General features: G+C 32.9%; 1 protein-coding gene across 2 annotated transcripts in view; it reads right to left on the bottom strand.

Annotated features, from left to right (window-relative positions):
* Positions 1 to 3,441: 3,441 nt before the first annotated feature.
* The window catches only part of Mic26-27 (MICOS complex subunit 26/27), a 52,425-nt gene continuing 39,151 nt past the window's right edge, over positions 3,442 to 16,715 (bottom strand). For both annotated transcript variants that reach the window (XM_035371787.2, XM_085808746.1), the window contains exons 6-8: positions 16,158 to 16,304; positions 6,564 to 6,682; positions 3,442 to 3,644 (exon numbers count right to left, since the gene is read on the bottom strand). In XM_035371787.2, coding sequence (XP_035227678.1) covers positions 3,567 to 3,644; positions 6,564 to 6,682; positions 16,158 to 16,304 — 344 coding nt within the window. In that variant the 3' untranslated portion in view covers positions 3,442 to 3,566. The remainder of the gene's footprint in view (positions 3,645 to 6,563; positions 6,683 to 16,157; positions 16,305 to 16,715) is intronic.

Genomic DNA, 16,715 nt, shown 5'->3' with positions numbered 1-16,715 from the left:
TAGAATCTGATTTTTTTGTCCCTTGAGATTATGTCGAAAATACTTTACCATAGATAACAACTAATTCTCTATAGTATGTGCTGTACTTAGTGTCAGCTGTAGTTCAGTTTAGGGAAGAAAAAAAGGCAGTGGCTGAAGAAGACAGCGGCGAGTGCAAAATGGCTCCAACTGCCACATTTGAGGCATTGACTATCAATGACAACTGCTGACCAGGGGCATGGTAACCCAAGTATCACTGAATTTGTTAGATTAATTTTGAATTTTTCAAAAGCTGCAGTTGTTCCATCTGTCAAAGGAATGGGATGTTTGTCATTTTTCTTTGACTCTTTTAACCCTTTGACGTGTGCAATATTATTTTTATATTTTTTTTAACTAAAAAATCTAGAAATTGAATATTAAGATCCTAGAGACAAATAATATACGAATTTAAAAAAAATCTACTCTTGCCCAATGTTCAGTGGGTGGTGGTCGCATTGTGAAACCACCACACGTCTAGGACTTTGAAATTTACTGAGGTAGTAGGGGAGAACTTACTGTAATTTCCGGAAGAAAGGCCGCATCAGCGCAAACGCCGCACTCGAGAAAAATGGCGGGAAAAAATTAAAATTACACAGAAACGCCACATCAGCGTAAACGCCGCAATAGATTAAATTGCGCGTGACATCATCGTGGGGCGTATAGATGCAAAAACTCAACCTAAGTCCTGATATATGACATACCAGTTAAGAAAAATGCATGAAATGAAACCATAACTCAAAAATAAATTAAAGGTAAGAAATGTATAGCTTCTGTGCCGTTTAGAGACATTTTCAAAAATTTTCCGCTGCCTTCTTACTTAAAAACTATTCAACAAGTACTTGTACCCAAACTGATGGGATCTGTATTTGGCAGAATGCCAAGAAAAATCCATTCATGCTGAAGGGAAAATACGTCAGAGTTCGTTGGGTCGAGGCAGGTGGAATCGCGTCCGCCTTTGAAAAAAATTGCAGAAAAGGCAGGGGTGGGGAGAGGATGGGTCCTGGAAGATTCATCGAATAGCAGAGAAGAGAGACTATTCAAACTGATGAGAATGTTGATTTGAAAGGAGGAAGAATGTTATTGTTCTGAGGTCTCGTTTAGGGTGAATAAGGCATGTAGGTCCATTCAAAGGAAAGAATGTAAACAAAATAACGTTCGCAAAAAGCAACTGAGTGGTCTTTTGTGTGGGAATAGCACCAGTCTATGCACAATGACAAAGCCATCCAAACTATGTACAATGACCATCGTAGGAAATATTTTATTTTTAGTGCACCTAAATGCCGCATGGGTAGAAACGCCACACATGCTGAAAATTTAAGTTTTAAACACGTAAACGCTGCGGCGTTTCTTTCGGAAATTACGGTACCTTTCTCCGTGTGCATTTCAATAAATAACAAAATTTACAAATTTAAAAAAAAATGTATGTAAGAATTGCATTACATGTAGTTTTTTTACATTATTTTACAAAGTAAAAATTAGAAGAAACAGAAAGTAAAAACAGTTTCTTCTGTTTTTACAAAGTAAAATCAGAAGAAATTAAAAAATAAACATTTATGTAATTTTTCTATAGCAGTGAAAATATAAGTACAGTCAAATACCGAAAATCCGCCAACCTGAAATTCACCAACTTCTGAAATCCCAGTTGCCTCTCAAAATATAAACATTCAGTTTATAGGTTCCAGAGACTGCAACATTTGAGTACAAAATATTGAAGAAAAAATACTTACCGAATAATGACGTCATAATTACCAAATAATAATGAGTCATAACAGAAATACCAAATTATTGACATCATGATAAAAGTTTTTTCTCCTCTAATCTGCATCAAGGTAAGAAAGCAGACGATTTACTCAACTCTTCTTTCAAGTTCACAATTCACGTTGTTGTATTTTCTGTGCTTTGTTATTTGACGAGATTATTTAGTACTGCCTTTTCTTTTATACGGATATTTTGGGGATAAATAAGAACATTTTAAATTTCAGCCCTTTTTAATACAATTACAGATTAGAAATGCACTCATGATTTTACTGCTTGCAACGTTGAAAAACGTAAACACGTTGTATTGGCAGTAATGCAAAAAGTGCAAATTCTGCAAAAGATGGAGACAGGTGCTACTCCTCGGTTTATAGCAGAATTGTATGAAATTGTGATACGATTGTGTATGATATATGGGAAAATAAAGAAAAGCTGTTGAAATTTTACAGCAACAGTGATTCTAACACCAGAATCCGAAACCAGAAATCTTTGCACGAGGCGAAATCGGCAAACCTCGATGTTATGTATATATAATACAATGAATAATACAATCAATTTATATATGTAATAATAATTTAATGCATACAATAAGTTACTGCAATAATGTATATAATAATTTAATTAAATGTATCTAATACGCCTTATTTATTTTGTACTTTTAGTCTGAATATTATGATTTATCTTTTCTGCCCTAAAATCCTGAAATTCAAACAACCTCCGGTCCCAAGCTTTGCGGATTTCTGGAATTTTACTTTATCTACATAATAAGGACGTTTGGCTAAATGGGTAAAAAAACTCAGTAAAATAAGGATAAAAAAAGAGACTCAGTACTTTTTTTTTAATTTCAAAGAACAAATTATTTTTTGTCAGCCTGTTCAAAGCATGTTTTGTCTTTTTGGTACATGCATGGACCCACATTGCACGCTTCGCACATGCATCTTCTATGAGGTTTCTTCCTTGTGCTACAAAATGTACACTGTTTGGATCTAAATTTCACTGGTATATGTCCAGTATTATTTAGTTTAGCGTTATTAGTATGGCACATGAAATTTGTGGTTTTTTTATGTTAATGGGGGGAGGGGGCTTGGTCTTTTTGGCTTTGGTACGGATCATTTGTTTCCCATTCATACTTATTTTATTCATATTTTGTTCCAAAATATTCAGAAAGTATTTTTAATTTAAATAAAACTGGAAGCGGTTTCTATTTTTAATTATAGCAAAGTATATTTACATTAAATTAAAACCACAGGAAATAATTTATAAAATCACAATACTAGTTTGGGGAGCAAGTGTGTTGAGGTCAGAGAAAAAGTCTCTGGAAAAGAAAGACCTTTTTACTGGGCAAATGCATATATATAGGAAATAAAGCCAGTGGTAACCATGTTTGAAAACCATATAAATATACTGTGAATAAACTAAGGCTCATGTATGTTGCAATTTTGATAAAATAATAATTTTAAAAACTCAGAAGTATCCATAGTGATTCAATTCACATTAACTAGACCATATTCCATATTTCATTTTTAAAAATTACACCTAAAGTCAATACCTCATAAAACAAAATTTTCACTCCCTAAAATCCTAAAATACAAATCCTAAAATACAAACACCTGATTAAAAGAATCATCCAAATTTATAATCATTATCTTAATAAAAATACACATAATATTGCCATATGATAAATATTTATTCACTACTTAAACACCAGATAATGATTAAATTAACTAAAAGGCTTAATTAGTTAAATGAATAATAATTTTTTTTTTTTTTGAAGTACAAATGCTGAGTAACAGTCATCGTGTAGTGTACATATCTTCATCAGGAGCTTTGTCAGAATGGTTCTCGCTTTTTTGATTGGAACTTGTTAAAATCTGTAAATAATTCATCATTTAAGAATGGTAGTACATATGCCTGAAGAATTTTAAACATAAAACAACACAGAAAATTACTTTAGAATTCTTTGATTGAAACTGCAAAAGAATTAACCTTGAACCTCCCTTCATTTTCTGAAATCTTGTCACTTGAAATAACTCCTACATGTAATAATTCTACCAACCTAACTTACATGAAAAACTACCTTATGTGAAATTTATGACAGGGAAGATTTTGGCACTGAGTTGTTATAGCATGGTAAATGTTTTCATATAACTCAATTCCATTACTATATAGTTTTTTTTTATCCTACACCAGATCTAGGCATGACTGCAATTAGACAGTGATGGGCAATCCAATGCAATTCAGAATCATTAAGAAAAGTACAATAATTTTTGACAGCATTAGCCATTGCCACGACATTTAGTCTAGAGCAAGTGTCCAAATGGTCACCACAACTCTTGCCAATATCACATAATGTGCAAAATGGAGAATCTGCTAAACCAAATCTGTGTAGGTGTTTCATAAGGTAGTAATGTCCAGTTTTTAATCTAAAGTTAGCAACACCAATAGGTCTAGGTAGGTTGCAAGGAATGGGATTCTCCATTAGGGAAATCTTCCCCTTAAAAAATGAGCTCCACATCTGGTTCCAATGATCCTCTTTGCACTGTGATAGCAAACAGGAGAATTGGGTTGAGGAAGGACAGATCCAGTCTTGGCCATGGTGTCAGCAAATTCATTACCCATGCACAATGACTTGGGATCCACTACAGAGTAACATTGCAATCATTATTTATTAGAAAATTTATCACAAGCTGAAATTTAGAGCAGATCCATTCTTTGAAAGTAAGACTGAAGAAATTGCCTTAATAGTGGCCTGTGAATCAATAAATATCACAATGTTCTGATCATCTCTTTCACTGATTTCAGTCAAGGCCAGTTAGACAACAGCCACTTCAGCCTCATCATAGTTGACACAATTTGCACCAACAGCCCCATCAAAGTTAAAAAGCCAAGAATAAACCCCTGCACCAGCATTACTATTAGCACCTATAGCAGAATCATCGGTGTATACATGCAACCAGTGTGTTATAATCTTTCTCCAGTAGTACCCAAAGCAGCCATCCTCAATTCTGTCTCAGCATAGGATTTTTAACTGGTTGTCAAAAACCAAGTCAAAATTATTATTATTATACTACAGCTATTATAATTATAGCCTATTATTACTATATTTATTATACTTATCCAGAAATCAACTATTACTTTGAAAATATATTCCTCTGTAATATTATGGCAATTGTCATATATTGTTTCTTTATAATACAGTACAAAGTACGAGATCTGGACATCCAATATCCAGAATTATCTGTAATCTGAACCTTAAAGCCACCAACAAAAAAATTTTTTAGGAATTTGTTTTAATGCTTTATGCATGCACATTTTTTTCCTGTAAGAAAGCATGTGGAGAATCCTGATTCTTAATTTCACTTCGGTACCAAATAAAATACATCGTTACTGAAGCGACAATTATTTTAGCATTAATTTGTGTGATCAATAATTTGGCTCCATAGCTGCATATCTGCTTTTTTTTGTAAAGAAATGTGAAGAAGCGGTAATAAATGATGATAATATAACAGAAATTTTTCATTGTGATGGGAATACTCCAATCATCAATCAATTAACGGACAGTTAAATCTATAGTATGGTTCTAGATCCAGAAAATACCGTTACTGGTAATGAAGAAAGGCACGGGAGGTTCTTGAAAATGAAAAATCTCGATTGACAAGTTAGACTACAGGACTTGAACAGTGGAACTTTGTAACTGAACAAAAAATTATGTCTGTCTACAGCATTTGAAGAGAAAGTATTAGCACAAAAAATTAAGCAGCTTAAACAAATTAGAGTCAAAGAAATGTTTAATAAAATAGACAAATAAATATTATGCTTTTTTTTTTTTGTAAATTTTGATAATCTTTAGATCATAGATGCTTCATTTTTTCATAAATCACGATTTCATATTTTTAATTTTATAATTTCTGCATGTCATCTCGCTAGATCATCACTGATGATCTAATATCCAGAAAAATCCCAAATCCAGAATCGCCAAAGTCCTCACGAGTCCGGATGTAGGACTTTGTACTGCAGATGGTTTGAAATACATTTAATTTCACTTTATTTAAACATTCTGTACAGTTATACCTCAAAAACCTATTATATTTCTGGTCAATCCAATTAATATGTCATTTTTTTTCTAGTCTCTACTAATTATGCTACTGTCATACATTGTTTCTTCTTAACAGATGCTTTGAAATACATTTAATTTCACTTTATTTAAACATTCTATTCCGTTATACCTCAAAATCCCTATTAAGACTCTAGTCACTCCAATAAATAAGTCCTTTTTTTCCTGGTCCCAAGGAAAAAATGATATTTAAATGTAATATAAAAAGCATAAATGGTTGCAACCTCACAAACAATTCCTTGACACATTGGGAAAATGCCCCTTCTGACATCTGTTCACAGAGTAGCCATGTGTAATTTTTGTTAGTTTGAATTATCAGTAAACCTTGAGCCCATAGAAGCATCTTGATATGATAAGAAAAGTGAGATAACAAAATTAAAAAATTAGTGAATGAGGTAGTTGATGAATGGCAAGGGTAGGTTTCTGATCAAGGAAATGTGGAAGTTGTTTTCACCTTGTTTGTACACCAAAAATGTCCCTGTTTCAGATGACTTTCACATCATGCATGTTTTCTACAGACAGCATGGTAATAAATACCCTCTAACAGCCAAATTCAATTATTCCAAGTTTTATGCATAACATGACTTTTTCACAATTTTTTTTTTTTTTTTTTTTTTATAAAGGATCATATAAATCACATTCATTGTTATATTCCTAAAATCAAAATTGCACTTACATTCTTCCTTCTATAAAATAATTCATTTAATTTGGCCATCAGACTTTCATACATCATAACAGATTTCAGATAATCAACCTTTGCATTTGCTTCCTCTGCAATCTTTTTTGTATCATACCCTGCAAAAATGAAACATAAAAATTATTTATTTCTATATATGAAATATGAAAACCCGTGGCTCTGCAAAGCTAAAGATTGGAAACTTAAAATATAAATGGAACTTAATATCAACTAACAGATCATTTTATTGTATTCAAATAACTTATTAACAGGTTTTTATGCTTAAATAGAATTTTAAAAAATTAGACAGAAATTTAATTAATGGTTAATGAATTTAATAGCCTAATGTAAGCATAAGATGTTCCTCTAAATGTTTTATTAATACAAATAATGCTAGCACATTCATTTTTCAAACTTTGTTTACTCTCTTCTAATTGTTATATGAAGTCATCAGAAGGAAGAAAATGTAAATTTTCTCCCTCCTAACTAGTTTAAAGATGAAATCAAATTCTACTTATTTATCATCACATTTAATACATATACACTCTTTTAAGATATCTTAGTTTATTTGCATGAAAAATTGTTCTAACTTTGATTCTCAACATCACATTTGCATAGGACAGACAGTTGATCATTCATTCATGTATAATCAACTGTCTGTCATAGTTCTGACATTAATAAAAATAAACATACAACTCTAGACAATTACTGTGGCCAGTGTTATAAACTGGCACATTATAAGCTGACAAACCATACTACTACTAGTGAAACATGCAACACTTTTGAATATGTGCTCATACTTACTGCATTTTTCTATATATTGCTACATGTTATCAACTGTTTTCAAAATTTGCTTACTCTTTCGTTTCATTATTAGAAAAGAATCGTTTAATGGTTTGCTAAGCACAGGAATGGAAGTATGTTAAATTTTATTAATATTTCACACAAAATTTCTGCAGTTAACTTACAAAACTTAAAATTTCTAAGCTTCTTTTAATTTAGTGCTTACACATGCATGATTTAGTTATAGTATGCAAAGAAGGCACTTAAAATGACTGAAAGTTGGAAATGCATTATTGTAATTCTTTGCTGTAATGATTAATACTAACCATATTCAGCAAACCATCCTTTTTCTAAAGAACACCTATTAAATAATGAGAATGAATTCACAAAATTATTATTGTTACAAATTTTGTACCTAGACAATTGATTCCAATGCAATTATATGTGAAAATGTAGTTTTCCGTATAATGTAACATGAAAATTGAGAGAGAGAAGGCATGCCGGAAAAGTAAGAATACGGGGGCAAGTCTGTTTAACATTGATTAAATGGCTATCTCGGTAATTTGCCGAGCTTGGTGACCATTTTGCGACATTTTGGTCCAGTCCCTGTATCACCGTAACAAGTATTGTAATTGGATATATGTAATTGATCACTATTATTAGCTGCAACCATAATTCGATCATCATATTGCCTTCCAGAAATCTCCAGAAGCAGAAAAAACTACAAATATCTCAGTAGCCGGGTGAAAACTACAAAACGCTAGTGAAAGTATCTGGTCTCAGTTATAGTTGTTGTTGGCTGTTAGCTCTGCATGAATTCCATGTACTATTGATGATTCAACTTCACTCTATAGATGTGCTTTGCATTGGTATGTGTTTAATGTTCATAGTATTTTGAAGTGTAACAACTGGTTATACTCCATGATATTGTGAATAGTTATACAACTATTTTAGTGCAAAGTTCCAGATCTCTTCAGTGTTTCTTTTGATACAAAATTTTATCAACCTATAATTGGCACTGTGTGCATTCAATCTATTATGAACACATACACACACAGCACTTTTTGGTGTCAGAATGTTGGTGACAAGAGGGATGGATGAGTAACTAAGATAGCTTGTGATTGCTTTTGCTGCATTCCAAGAAAAAATGGAATCCACTCAAGAGAAGATGGAAACTGTTCAAGAATCCATTAAAGTAGAGATGAAAACTGTTCAAGAAAAGATTGAAGCATATTAAGAGGAAATTAAAACAGAAATTACCTGCATGACAAAAAAACAAATTCGAGGCTATGGAAAGCAGAATAAACACAGTTGAAGAAAAGGTTGGAAAAATTCAAGAGAGTTTCCGTGGTGAAACCCCAAACTGAAGAAAGAGTTTCTGCTTTATAAGAACAAATCAAACACATTGAAGACAGGATTTCTGCTGACATCGCCAAAAAATTTGGCACCTTAAAGAAATGCATAGCAAAAGCAGGAAGCAATTCTCATGGATTTAAATTTTCACCCATGACTTCTCTTCCCTCTTTGAAGCTATCCACACATGATGGTAAGACCCCCCTGGCAAGTATATAAGACATAATTTTCTATAGTGGCAAATAGATGGGATTCCCAAACTAAGGCCTGTCATCTCCGCGCATCTCTGAGAGCAGATGCAGCGGATATCCTTTAAACTCTTCCCGAAAACCAGAGGCCAGATTTTGAACCTCAATCAAGTGCATGGGAGCTGCACTTTGGAAACAAGTGCTTAAAAGATTATATAAAGCTTAAATTAAAATCCTGTCAATAGAAGACCATGGAAACACTCCAGAAGCTTGCCATGGATGATGAAAGGCTGTCTCATCTCGCCTTTTTGAAGTGCCGTACAGAAACAAGGGAAATCATGTTCCTGCTGTACTTCATTGATGGCATCTGGGATTCTAAAATACAGAAAGTCCTGAGAATGGCAGATGTCAAAGAGATAAAAGTGCTCTGGTATATGCCATGAAATTTCAGGCAGCCCAGCAAGCAACTTGTTCAGATCACCACCAAATCAGAGCTGTTCAAGCCCAAGAGCCATCTGACTGATCATCTGACTGCTCATCTAGACAATTTAACCTAGCAAATCAATCTCTTAATATGGAACAGGAGAGACAAAGTGACTGAAAAATGTTGGAACTGTGGTACTGAAAGCCATGTACGGAGGAAATGAAGAACACCCCAGGGCAAGGAAAATAAGACTGTGCTCCAGCAAGGATGCAAGAAACAAATTACTGGCCCTTTTGCACAGCAGATTTGGAAAGGTAACGAGAAGCTCCATTTTAAAGCAATTCAGATTTTTGCAATAAGTGGTGGCAGTAATGGCCTTTTCATCATGGGATATATCAATGGAGTTCCTTGCAATATGACTATAAAAACAGCTGGAAAATGTTTCCATCATTTGAATAGATCTGGCTCAACAGCTGGAAGGTAAACTCACCTGGACACCGCCCTGTGTTACCCTCCAGACTATGTCTGGGGAGAAGATCGACAAGGATGAAAAAATTAAATGTCAACATCATGTATGGAAATGACACCTACCATCACATGACATATGTAGCACACTTGGATTGGACTTCCTAAGAAATACAATTTTTCCTTAGACTTTAAAAATAACGAATTGAGGTCTGCCTCTGAGGACATAACCCTATTTGGAATTAATGATGAGGGAGTTAAATCTGTCCACCAAATCATTGCCTAAGACGTTATCACAGTACCAGCAAAAGCATAATTTTACTTCCTGGATTCATAGCAGGAAACAGAAATTTTCAGTATGGTATAATGGAATATCCCCAAAACTGTAACCTTGGCACTCATCAAACTATTGAGAAATTTTATCCTAGTGACAGTTAGTTGCCAATGTAATTGATAAGGCAAAAATTAGGAAAGGTGAAGTAGTTGCAGCATGTACTCCTGTGATCTGCACGAAACAAAATAGTAACCCTCCTGAATCTGTGCCATTGGAGAGTCTAACATTGGAGTTATTGCAAAATAAACAACTAAGCAATGAAGAAAGGAGTGCTGCCGAATGCATCATTCAAGAATTTCAAGAAGTTTTCTCTCGCTCATCTTCTGATGTACGTCAAACCAGTTTGATACAGCAAAAAATCATTACTAGGGATCATCCACCAATCAAGCAACATCCAAGATGTCTAATGATTGCTAAACAGGAAGAGGTAGGAAAACTTCTACAGGTTATGAAAGAAAGCAATATTGAGCCATCAGCAAGTCCATGGTCCTGGTCAGGAAGAAATAAGGTTCAACACATTTAGCATTGAATATTGCCAGTTCAATGAGGTTACAAAGAAAGACAGCTACCATCTTCCTAGAATACACGATATTTTGGACACTCTATCAGGAAGCAAGTGGTTTTTGACATTCATTTAAAGCGTGGACATTGGCAGGCAGAGATACACCCTGATGACCAGGGAAAGATGCCATTTACTACCCGACAAGAACTTTGGCAGTTCAAGGTGATGACGTTTGCACTATGTAACGCACTGGCAACATTTGAATGCCTCATGGAGACCGTGTTGAGAGCTCTTTCCTATGAAGCCTGGCTGATACACCTGGATGACATCATCATTGTCAGGAAAAGTTTTAAAGAACATATAAAAATTCTTAGAAAGGTGGTGGTTCAGAAACTGAAGGAAGCCTACCTAAAATCCCGCCAAATGTAAAATGTTCAGACAGGAAGTGACTTACCTTGGACATGTCATCTCAGCCCAAGGTGTATGTACAGACCCAGAAAAAGAAACAGGAATTAGATTGAGACACCCCAAAATGTCCATCAGCTGAGAACTTTCCTGGGGTTTTCCACCTACTATAGGAGATCTGTGAAGGACTTTTCTTGCATCGCAAGACCTCTTCATAAGCTTACAGAGAACAAGCAAAGCTACTTGTGGACCAAAGAATGTGAAGATGCACTTAACAAACTAAAGGAGGCTTTAATATCTGCTCCAACCTTAACCTAGCCTCAGCTCAAGAAACCATTTATTCTCAACACAGGTGCGAGCAAGGAGAGTGTTGATGCTGTTTTGTCCTAAGAAATAAATTGTCACGAACATACCGTAGCCTACTGGAGCAAGTGTCTATCTAAACCAGAACGGAATTACTGAGTTACCAGGAAAGTGTTGCTTGCCATAGTTAAGCTGTACAATATTTCCATCATTATGTCTAATGCAGAAAATTCCTGCTCCACACAGATCATGCATTGTTGACCTGACTCTTATATTTCAAGAATACCAAAGGTCATATAGCTAGGTATATGCTGAAACTCTACGAATATGATATAACTAGTTGTCACTGGAAAGGATCATTACAGGGAAATGTCGATGCCCTGTCTGGGAAATGTCTACAGGGAAATGTCGAAGACCATTCCAAGAAAGCTGCTCATCTTGTTCCAGGATTGAAGTGAAAAATGAGCTGCTTAATCCAGTTGAACCTCATATTACGAATTAGAAATATCTTGGCGGCAGGGTAGAAACTATAAAAGGCCATTAAGAGCATCTGCTCTCAGTAGTTGTTCGCTCAACGTGAGTTCCGAGTGTTTATAAATTTATCATTGGAACTGTATGCATTGAATCTATTATGAACCCGTATGCACACAACATTTTTTTATAATTATTAAAGTTATTAAAAGAATATTATTTGATGCTATATTGTACCACAAAGATACAGGCATGCAAATGCACGAATTATATCAATAGAACTGACAGCAATCATATCAGAAAAAGGCTAAGAACACACCAAATATTGCAAATGTTACTTCTATAATGATTTGCTTAATATCAGTAACAGCCTGTAGGTTGCATGCAACTTTTGAGTTCTTCTATGATATTAGGCAAACCAAAATTTGCCATTAATATTTATTACAGATTTCTGAAAATATGTACATATTTCATATGTTTACCATCTTAGGGAAATTTTCAGAACTTGACACACTTTTTAAATAATAATGATGATAACTTTTGATGCTGCCTCATTCTTCATATGACGGAAACTCTACGGTTTTATTAACTTGACATGGAACTTTGGAATGTAATAACTAAACTTTGGAATGTAAGGGCATAAATATTTTACTAGAAAATGCATAGAATATAGCATCTTAATTACTGCTGAACTTACTCTTTCTATAACAAGGCTACAATAAAGATACTTTTAAATAAATATAACAAATAATTTCTGAAATAAATAGTATTTATTACACCAGGTGATTTTTCTAAATACTGGTTGAGTAGAACATACTGTGCAGTGAACAAAATTAGCCTTTTAACGCAAGAATGTCATAATTGTATTTCTCATTTAATAGAGCTTTCAACAAATGTACTTTGGCTTGAAAGTTATGGCCGTTTACTTTTCTGGCATATAATAATCTACTTGTTATTTGTTGGAAACATACTGCAATAGACTGGTGTTCAAAAAAAATTATAAATATAAAACACAACTTATTAACTCCAGGAAAAAGTAAATTAGTATGAATCATGCAACACTACATAAGAATATTAAAGCTGGGCATGCTCAAATAGCATTAGCTGATCAATTGCCAAATGGTGCACACTGTTATTATGGATGTATTAACAAAATTCAAATGGTTTTTACTCTTGATGGGAATGAATAGATGGAATGATCATGGAGAGATAGATGGGTGATAGGTGTAACAACAAAATTTGTTACTGCTTAAATCATAATAATGTGCATGAGCTGCTTGCAAAAGACTGATAGTTGCTGTCTTATCAAAAACCACTCACTATTTGCCCCACAAAATAAACAGTAACCTGCAACAGTATGTGACACCACTAAGCAGTAACAAAAGACAACATAGCACATGTTAGAACATGTAATTACCAGGTAAATGCAGACCTTTTATCTGATGACCAATGTGTTGTAAATTTATTAGGCATATCTGCTTAAACTCCATGGAATAAATACAGGACTAACCAAGAATATGCATTTGGACATGCTAACAATCATTAACCCTTTGCAGTACAGTATGTCCGGTCTGGACACAACTAAAAATTTCATTCTATACACAGAAAAATTGAATGAAAAAGGATTTATAGGTTACTCTGAACCTTCTTTATTTATAGAAGATGGCAGCTCAATACAAACCAGTCCATATATTTTAGCCGTGTTTAGTTTTTTAAGACCCTCATTTTTCAAAGAAATCTTCCAGATTTTTTTAAGGGTATAAAAGGAATTGCTTAAAAAGAAATTTCTCTGTTATTTTTTTGGCTGTATGCTAATCTCTTTATTCTATATTAGTTTTAAATTTTTACAGTGAAATCTTGCCTAAAATCAAACGATGAACCCTAGGTGTGCTCAGACTGGGCTCACCGATAATCTAGGACAACTGAGAGTCTGTTTTCTTTGTTTCTCCGCATCTCATCGGTCAGTTCATTGACAACAATGCTCGTTTCAGCACTCTATTCAATCAGTGTGCCACTTTGGCCACACCCACAAAATTAAAACGATAAGTGCCATCTTCACAAAATTTTACTTGTGTACTCCTCTAGGCCTAATTAAACTGCCTACCTTTTCTTTAATCAAAACTCCCACTTTAAAAGGTAACGTGAAGGAAAGGGTTAAAAATGACACTGTCAGAGGTTACCAGAAATATTGCATAAAGTATAAACAACGTAAGCTACGAATCGATATTAGATGATAACATTTCCCACACAGGAAAACTTAATTTCCACAGCACTTCTGACAGCAATGCACCTTTATCAAGAGACTTAGTGTTGTCTAATTGTTTCTGCATAATCGCACAGCATTGCTGCATCAGTGTTCCTTTCATTTCCATTCTAGCGTCCCCATTTTCCTGTGGTGCGAAACTCCAACAATTAGGTTTCTTATGTGAATAGCTAAAGTGGAAACACAGCTCGTTTTTATGGTGAAATCCATGTATTTTCACAGACAGCATATTTTACAAAGAATAAAATGAAATTCCTAAATAAAAGGGCTTGATGATTTTTTAAGATATAAAAGTGCCAAATTTACAAATGATAGAAACTATAACAATCAAAGATCTTTGCTTTGTGAAATATGCATTTATAAAAATATCATATTAGTTACTTCTCATTCAAATACATATTGTTATTACTTCACATTTACAATATATTGAATGATCTAAAATTCATTGAATTCAAAAACAAAATTTTCTAATACTTTCATTTAGATTGAGTTCTTTGATACTCTACTTTGGCTATAAATCCCATCACTTCACAGAACTACAATTTTGGCTTAACTTAATTTGCCAGTTTGGCATCATCATTCTTACTTGAGTAAAAGATGAAACATATTCGCATTTATTAATTATTGTTCATTGAAAGGGAGCTGGTTTGTTCCCTTTCAAAAGTCAACTAATTTTTGATCAATAGAGATAATTGCTTTTTTTTTTTAATTTTTTAATTTCTTTTTCAAAGTTTGAAATTTTGCTATTTATGATTTAAATTCAAGTCCCCTTAAAACGTTTTTTCATGATTTACATTCAAGTTCCTTTAAAAAACAATTTTCGGAATTTAATTTCCTACTTGTGGGTTTCCTCATTTTGATACATTCTACTAAATTTATATTAGAAGATAATATAATCAATATTTCTTTAGTGTGTGTGTGTATATATATATATATACTAAAGAATATATATATATATATATATATATACACACACACATAAACTAATAAACACTTTGCATATGTTTAATATTATCTCCTCAATAATCTGCATTAATGCCAACCTCTTTTGCCAAAGTTTACAGCTAAACTAAGTATAATTTAATGTCTAGTCCATGTGCCTATTACACACATTTTGCAATAAAGAATAATTTTAAACAATTCCAAAAAATAATGTTACAGTAATGGGTAAACTCAAAGTTGAAAGAAAAAGCACTGTAAACAGAAACTAATGCAATTGTTATAAATGCAGAAGTAATCTTTTCTATAAATAAAATGTAATTTTCTCCAGAAAAGGGAAAAAATTTATCTTCAGGTCTTCCTACCCACAAACAAAGAGGGGAAGTAAAGTGCAGTAAAATATTAAATATAAAAAAGTATTTACCATGCACTACACAAATATCCAGCCTAAATGGCTGCATTTACGCATAACCAATCTGAAACACAAGTTAATGAAATAGACATGTCTGGAAACAGTTTACAAGCACTTTATTTCTTTTACGGTATTCAAGATAATTCAGAAAGAACAGGTCCTATTATAGAAGTATAGAAATTATTAAAATTCTACGTTAATTAAGATATTTAAAAAAAATTTTGAATTGTACTAACTGAATCACTGTTAGATAATCAATTAAAATTAAATACAAATTAATTAAATTATGATGGTGCACAACATCATTTTCACAAATTCTAGACAGGATACACTGAAGCCAGACTTTCATCTGAACACTTTGTAACCCATGTTAAGCTATTTTTTGTCTTCCCCCAACAGAAAAAACTCAATTTCCGCATGCCAAACAGAAGTAAAAACTAAAGATTTGAATATGGAAATATAGAGCTGGAGTAAGATGAATTTTATACAACATGAAGGCTATAAATTAAAGGATTGTAAAATAAGAGATTAAATCTGAAAAGCTTTTCTTTCTTCAAATAAAATCATTTTTAATGTAAAATTACATATATCTGATATTATAGTCATCTAGGTGACTAACACATACAAACAAGCACGCACACATACATACATACATATATATCTTAGAACAGAAAAATTACCTAAAAAAATTTTATATTACATATTTAGGTTAAATGTTTTGTTGTTTGACTCCTAAATTAATTTTATATTACCTCCATATTTCTCCAATATAGAACTTGTTTGATTTTTAGTGTAGTCTATGCTGACTAATAAATATTCTTTGGTCAATGAAGGATAAAAAGCTGAAAAAATTATGGCCGAACCCGCAGATGAATAAAATATTTTTCGAAAGATTCCTCCTAAAAAAGAACAAATTTTACGTTTAGCAGGGAAAAGAAATTATACATAACCAAAGCTTTTTATCAAACAACATGCACAATTTAAACATGGAAAAAAAATTCAAAATATAAATGAAATTTTTTTAATTAAATGAACAAATATGCCTCTTGTTTTTTAAGACAAAGAAAAGAATTCAATATATAAATGATACATAAAAAAAAGTATTAATGATACATGAAAAAATATGCCTCATGTTTTTTAAGAGTCAGATTAACAGAATGATCAACCAAATGGTCAGAAAGATAACTTGGCTGTATCACAAATTAAAACAATAAAAATGATGTATTTTTTTAGATATAGATACCCAATTTTTCTCTTGTTTCAAGACAGAACTGTCAAAGGCTCATATATACAAACATAGCTATATGCAT

The sequence above is a fragment of the Stegodyphus dumicola genome, chromosome X2 (assembly GCF_044657685.1).
Source record: "Stegodyphus dumicola isolate Sdum_Otavi_A_Nest chromosome X2, ASM4465768v1".
In the NCBI taxonomy this organism is placed as follows: Eukaryota; Metazoa; Arthropoda; class Arachnida; order Araneae; family Eresidae; genus Stegodyphus; species Stegodyphus dumicola.
Note: the sequence above shows the minus strand (reverse complement) of the source record. Positions and strands in the feature narration are given on the sequence as shown.